At 47.9% G+C, this 7500-nt stretch overlaps 1 protein-coding gene across 4 annotated transcripts in view; it reads left to right on the forward strand.

Annotated features, from left to right (window-relative positions):
• LOC143291763 (uncharacterized) overlaps positions 1-7500 on the forward strand; it is a 93982-nt gene that overhangs the window by 52196 nt on the left and 34286 nt on the right. For 3 of the 4 annotated variants that reach the window (XM_076601900.1, XM_076601901.1, XM_076601902.1), the window contains 3 exons: positions 1603-1674; positions 3983-4199; positions 5218-5274. In XM_076601900.1, coding sequence (XP_076458015.1) covers positions 1603-1674; positions 3983-4199; positions 5218-5274 — 346 coding nt within the window. The remainder of the gene's footprint in view (positions 1-1602; positions 1675-3982; positions 4200-5217; positions 5275-7500) is intronic. The other variant, XM_076601903.1, reaches the window with a different exon arrangement.

Below are 7500 nucleotides of genomic sequence, written 5' to 3' on the forward strand. Positions count from 1 at the left end.
AGAGGGAGGGGATGAGAGAGAGGGATGCGGGGAGAGTTAAAAGTGAGTTTTAACAGATATGGATAGGAGAGAAAGAGAGAGGAGGTGAGGTGAGGTGGGGGGGGAGGTTAAAAGTGAATAGTTTAACGGATATGGAGAGGTGGTGAGGAAAAAGAGAGAGAGGGGGGGATGGTAGAGGAGTTAAAAGTGAGGGAGACGGAGACAGAGATAGAGAAGAGAGAGAGAGAGAGGGGGGGGGGGAGAGAGAGACACACACATACACACAGAGATGATATGCATAACGAAAGTCAAATGTTTGAGTTGATTCGTCGATGGATTGAAAGAGAGTGAATGCTGGCAGATGTCTGATGGTTATCAGTGTCTGTCAGAACGTCCTGCAGTCACCAGTGTCATTGTCAGCACCAATGGTCTGTACCTGTCCGTTTGTGCTGTGTGTGTGTCTGTGTCCCTGTGTGTGTGTGTGTGTGTGTGTGTGTGTGTGTGTGTGTGTGTGTGTGTGTGTTAGTGTGTGTGTGTGTGTTAGTGTGTGTGGATGTGTGTGTGGGTGAGTGTAAGTGTATGTGTATGTGTGTTTGTTCTGTAGTATGGTGTGTGTGTGTGTGTGTGTGTGTGTGTGTTTCGTACTGTGGTCTAATATATATATATATATATATATATATATATATATATATATATATATATATATGTGTGTGTGTGTGTGTGTGTGTGTGTGTGTGTGTGTGTGTGTGTTTGTGTATATATAGATAGATAGATATAATGTACACACATATATGTGCACACATATATGTGCATACACACACGCACACCCACACACACTCACACCCACGCACGCACGCACACACACACACACACACACACACACACACACACACACACACACACAGAGGCGAACAGAGAGATGATGGCTATAGCGAGAGGGAGAAACTGTTGTCATAATTCAGTCATTGCGTTTGTGAAACGGATTGAAGCAAAGGGCGTGGAAATTGGCTGTGGGGATTTTTTGATCTGAGGGGACTCCGTTCTGTTTACCACGTTGGGGTTAGGGTCGTGTTCGGGTTTCCTTGATTGGTTGTAAGTCTGCTGCTCGTGTTTGCTGTAGGCGTGAGCATGTGTGTGTGTAAGGGGTGTGTGTGGATGGTGTGTGCGTGGGTAGTATGTGTGTGTGTGTTCGTGCGTACGTGTTTATGTTGCTGGTTGTTGTTTTGGTGTTGTTGTTTTTTTTAAAGTAAAGTTGACAGATACACATACAATTTATTTTTTGTCCGGATGTTAACAATGATGAGGATGACGATGATGACAATGTTGATTATGACAATGCTGCTTTTGCTGCTGCTGCTGATGATGACGACTACGATGATGACAATGATAACAATGATGATGGTGATGATGATGATGATGACGACGGTGACAATGATGATGATGAGGACGACGACGATGACAATAACGATGATGACAGTGATGATGATGATGATGATGACAACGACGATGACGGTGATTGTGACAACGATGATGATGATGATGACGACAACAAGAGTGAAAACAGTGATGATGGCGATGATGACAATGATGACCATGATGATGACGACGATGACGATCTTCCAGGGGCAACGCAACCATGAAGAAGGACACAGCCCAAAAGACCCAGGACCACCCCGCCCTCACTGAGGAGAAAAAGTCGGTCACCATGTCTGTCTGTCTGTCCTGTCTGTCTGTACCCCTGTCTGTCTGTCACCATGTCTGTTTACTCGTCTGTATATCTGTCTGTCTGACTGCCTGTCTGTCACTCTGTTATACCCGCCTGTCTGTCTGTCTGTCTGTATGTATGAGTGTATGTGTGTCGTTCTGTATTTCTGTCTGTCTGTTTATCTGTCTGTCCGTCCGTCTGCCACTTCTTCTTCTTCGTCTTCTCTTCCTCCTCCTCCATCTTCTTCTTCGTCTTCTCTTCCTCCTCCTCCATCTTCTTCTTCGTCTTCTCTTCCTCCTCCTCCATCTTCTTCTTCTTCGTCTTCTCTTCCTCCTCCTCCATCTTCTTCTTCGTCTTCTCTTCCTCCTCCTCCATCTTCTTCTTCGTCTTCTCTTCCTCCTCCTCCATCTTCTTCTTCGTCTTCTCTTCCTCCTCCTCCATCTTCTTCTTCTTCTTCTCTTCCTCCTCCTCCTCCTCCTCCTCGTTCTTCTTCTTCTTCTTTTCTTTCTCCTCTTCCTCTTCCTCCTCCTCCTCCTTCTTCTCCTCTTCTTTTCCTCCTCCTTCTTCTTCTCTTCCTCCTCCTCCCTTCTTCTTCTTCTCCTCCTCCTCTTCCTCCTCCTCCTTCTCCTCCTCCTCCTTCTTCTCCTCGTCCTTCTTCTTCTTCTTCGCATCTTCCTCCTCCTCCTCCTCCTCCCCCTGCTTCTTCTTCTTCCTCTTCTTCTTCTTCTTCTCCTCCTCCTCCTCCTTCTTCTTCTTCAGTGTCGGGAGGCAGCATAGCAGAATCGGTCAGGCGTTGGTCCTGTGATCCAGTGTTCACCAGTGATCAGGGTTCCAGCCCCCGTTTCGGCATGGTGTTGTGTCCCTTGGGAAAGGGACTTCACTCCGATTTTCCCTCACTCCACCCAGGTGTGAATGGGTTCTTGGGCTTGGGCTGGGGGAGGTTTGAACGGCGGAAGGAGAGGACTGGGGCCCCTCCTTCCGATGCCGAGCCCTTGACACAGTGGACGTGAATTCACTGCCCTGATGTTCGTAAAAGGCTGAGGGACCTTTAACCTTTAAACCTCTAACCTTTCATTTTTTTAATGATGATATGGATACTTATATAGCGCCTATCCTTCGGTCGGAGACCAAGCTCTAAACGCTTTACAAATACTGGGTCATTTGTACAACAGGCTGCCTACCTGGGTACAGCCGAATGACGGCTGCCATTGAGCGCTTATCATTCGTTTCCAGCATCATTCATTCAGTCTTGCACACATACACACTCACAGACATGTAACGTTTTACGTGTATCCATGGCTATTTTGTTTATTTACACTGCCATGTAGGCAGTCACATTCCGTTTTCAAGTGTATGCATGCTGGGTGTGTTCTTGTTTCCATAACCCATCGAACGCTGACATGGATTACAGGATTTTTAACGTGCGTAGTTGATCTTCTCCGTGCGTATACACACAAAGGGGGTTCAGGCACTAGCAGGTCTGCATTTAATTATGTTGGCCTGGGAGATCGACCACAAAAAAAAAAAAAAAAAAAAAAAAAAATCCACCCTTTACCCACCAGGCGCCGTTACCGAGATTCGAACATGTGACCCTCAGTCCAACGCTTTAACTCACTCAGTACGGCCAGTCCTCTCTTCTCCTCTACACAGACCCCTCGGATGTCCAGTGGGTGTCTGAATGACCCAACATTTAGCTTCCGTCGTACGAATTGTGGTATTCTTTGTCAACATTGACCTCTTCAGTATGAGCATTCCTGTTGCAATATTTTGATGATGGTCATTGGGGTGAAACGCTGTCGTCTCTTTCGCCGTTCGTATGGAGAGAGTTAATGTGCGTAGTTGATCTTCTCCGTGCGTATACACACAAAGGGGGTTCAGGCACTAGCAGGTCAGCATTTAATTATGTTGGCCTGGGAGATCGACCACAAAAAAAAAAAAAAAAAAAAAAATCCAACCTTTACCCACCAGGCGCCGTTACCGAGATTCGAACATGTGACCCTCAGTCCAACGCTTTAACTCACTCAGTACGGCCAGTCCTCTCTTCTCCTCTACACAGACCCCTCGGATGTCCAGTAGGTGTCTGAATGACCCAACATTTAGCTTCCGTCGTACGAATTGTGGTATTCTTTGTCAACATTGACCTCTTCAGTATAAGAGCATTCCTCTTGCAATATTTTGATGATGGTCATTGGGGTGAAACGCTGTTAACGTCGTCTCTTTCGCCGTTCGTATGGAGAGAGTTAAACACTCGGCTAATACGCTGGTCCTTTATCAGCGTCCTTGACCTTGTGCTGACAGTGTGAAGGAGACGTACAGCCCGGGGAGGTCTGGGGGCACCTACGACCTGCCCCTGGGCGGGAGGCTGGTAGTCCCTGACGGCATCTGCTCCAAGAAGGACACCATCACATGCACGGTTGTCCCCCCTAACCTCAGGTGGCGCTACACGCCCTCCTTTCCCGGCGAGCACCTCACTAGTGAGATCTTCGTCATTTCCGGTACCGGTTCACTGAAGCAGGTAGGAGATGGATGTGTTTTCTCTGTGTGTGTGTGTGCGTGTGCGTGTGTGTGTATGTGTGTGTGTGTGTGTGATTGTGTTTGAGTGTGTTTGTGTTTGAGTGTGTTTGTGTGTGTGTGTGTGTGACTTGTGTATGTGTGTGTTTGTATGTGTGTTTGTGTGTGTGTGTGTCTGTCTGTCTGTGTGTGTGACGTGTGTGTTTGTGTTTAAGTGTGTGTGTGTGACCTGTGTGTGTGTATGTGTGTGTGTGTGACCTGTGTTTGTGTGTGACGTGTTTGTGTGTGTGTGTGTGTGTGTGTGTCTGGGGGTGGGGGTGGCAAGAGAAGATGGTGGGTGCTGGGAGGGTGGGGGCGGGGGTGGGGGGGGGAACAAAAGAGAGAGAGGATTGTGGGGGTGGATGATGAAAGAGATCAAAGAAGATCAAAGAGGCAGCACTTCGCTGTCCAAAGATTCTCAGACAGTGGACATAACTGTAGAAGTCTTCTGTGTCTGTCAGTAACAGCCACATCTGACAGTGACAAGCTGACAGAAGAAAAAAAGAAAGAAGAAAAGGAGAGATAACAGATGGTTGATGATGATAATAATGATAATGATAATAACACGAAGAGCAACAATGAAGCAACAATAAGAAGAAGAAAAGTAATAATAACAGTACTATAAAAAAAAGAGAAGAAAATTTTAGAAGAAAAAAAAATTCAGTAGAAAGAATGGAAAAAGAGAATGTATATGACAGTGACAAACAGACAGAAGAAACAACCTAAAAAAAATAATTAAAAAAAAATAAATAAATAAAATAAAAGAATGGGGGATAAGAACAAATGACATCTAAAGAGGAGTGGGGGGGGGGGGGGGATGAAAGGAAGAAAGCAAAATGAAAGAAAAGAAATGATGGGAAAAAGGAAGAACCAAAAAAAAAAAAGTATAACGAAAGAAAGAATATAGACGAAGAGAACGAAGGAAGGAAGAAAGGAAGGAAGGACAGAGCGACGAAGAAACGACACGGTCTGTTTCTTTTCAGACCAGGCCACGTTCAGTTCGGTCCGCTCGGCGCTCAACAGGTTCTCAACCTCCACCGGTATAAAACCGCCGCATGATCGTTAACCTGAGCAAGCAACTAACTCCACCCCCCAGTCTCACGCGTGGTCCTGTTGTTGTTGTCGTTGTGCAGCACAGCACAGCACAGCACAGTGCGGCACAGCACAGCACAGCACAGTGCGGCACAGCACAGCACAGCACAGCTCAGCACAGCACAGTGCGGCACAGCACAGCACAGCTCAGCACAGCACAGCACAGCACAGTGCGGCACAGCACAGCACAGCACAGTGCGGCACAGCACAGCACAGTGCGGCACAGCACATCACAGCACAGTGCGGCACAGCACAGTGCGGCACAGCACAGTGCGGCACAGCACAGCACAGCACAGTGCGGCACAGCACAGCACAGCACAGTGCGGCACAGCACAGCACAGCACAGCACAGTGCGGCACAGCACAGCACAGCACAGTGCGGCACTGGGTTCATTGCGTCATTGACGACGTCGTCACGATTAATCTTTTTTCAGTTTTGGCCAGCGTCACACGCTCACACTTATACGTAATGATGTGGGCTTGATGATGTCATAGTAGCTTTTGTGACGTAATTTTCTGCTGTTTTTTTTTTTTTTTTTTTTTTTCTAACATTTTTGTACTAACACGATGTATCCGATTGTCTATTTTAAAACTGGAAAAAAAAAAACACCCAAAAAACGAAGTTTACATGGGCCCTAATTTATCACACACGCGTGACTGGATATGCAGAGATTCGGTTTGGAGATTTGAACCCCAGACTTGCGGCCCACACAGACCTATAGGTTTGTGAATACACCCCGGTGCCCGCAAAACCAAACTCCTACCCCCCCAGCTACTGATGGGAATGCAGGAAGGTGGAGAGAGTCCTTCTGTCTTGGCGGACAGTTCTTCCACGAGACACGGAACAGGTCCTTTTCGCCTGCTCTGTGATTGTGCCGCCACACTCAGTAACCTCTGGAAACTTCGTCTATCTGTTCTGCTTTACCTGCCCGCCGTTCTTGTTTTGCCTGTTCAGCCGCCCCCCTTCCTCTCTCTGTCTCTGTGTCTCTGTCTCTCTCTCTCTTACCCTCTCTCTCTGTCTCTCTCTCTCTCCCTCTTTCTCTCCCTCTCTCTCTCTCTTTCTTCCCCCCCCCTTCTCTCCCTCTTTCTCCCTCTCTCTCTCTATCGCCCTGTCTCCCTCTAACCCTCTCTCCCTCTTTCTTTCCCTCCCTCCCTCCCTCCCTCTCTCTCTCTCTTTTTCTTTCCCTCTTTCTCTCCCCCTCTCTCTCTCTCCCTCTGTCTCTCTTTCTCTCCCTCCCTCTCTCAATCTCTATCCCTCTCTCTCGAGAGAGAGAGAGGGGAAGGGATAGAGAGACAGAGAGAAACGGGAGTGGATAGAGAAACAGACAGATAGAAGGAAAGATATAGATAAAGACGGACACAGAGATAGACAATGGCAGACAAAGAGACAGGTACAGATAGAGAGGGAGGGAGATCTATAGACAGAGGGTCGGTGATAGATTGAAAGACAGACAGAGTGAAGGAACGAAACAGCCAGCCAGATAGACAGACATAGAAAAATAGAAAGGAGACAGACAGACAGACAGACACACGGAAATATGGACAACAAATAGGCAGACAAAGAGGACCACACTGACAGAGACAGACAGACAAATAGAGACAAAGAGACAGACAGACAGACAAAAAGATAGATAGTCAGAAGAAGAGGGAGAGAGCGAGAGAGAGAGACAGATAAAGAGACAGACAGACAACACATGGAATGATTGTTTTTTTCCAGTTTGGGAAGAACAGACGCTCTCCCCAGGACGTCGAAGCTGAGCAAAACACGAACCAGGTCATGCTCCATTTTTGTTGTTTTCCTTGTCACTGGTCAGACCTGTCTCTGGCTCCTGTTGGGGCATGCTTTGGGCATGGCATCGGTCAGATCTGTCTCTGGCTCTTGTTGGGGCATGCTTTGGGCATGGCATCCGCCAGGCCTGTCTGTGGCTCCTGTTGGGGCATGCTTTGGGCATGGCATCCGTCAGGCCTGTCTCTGGCTCCTGTTGGGGCATGCTTTGGGCATGGCATCCGCCAGGCCTGTCTGTGGTTCCTGTTGGGGCATGCTTTGGGCATGGCATCCGTCAGGCCTGTGTATGGCTCCTGTTGGGGCATGCTTTGGGCATGGCATCCGTCAGGCCTGTCTCTGGCTCCTGTTGGGGCATGCTTTGGGCATGGCATCGGTCAGATCTGTCTCTG

This window comes from Babylonia areolata, chromosome 17, assembly GCF_041734735.1.
Source record: "Babylonia areolata isolate BAREFJ2019XMU chromosome 17, ASM4173473v1, whole genome shotgun sequence".
Taxonomy (NCBI): Eukaryota; Metazoa; Mollusca; class Gastropoda; order Neogastropoda; family Buccinidae; genus Babylonia; species Babylonia areolata.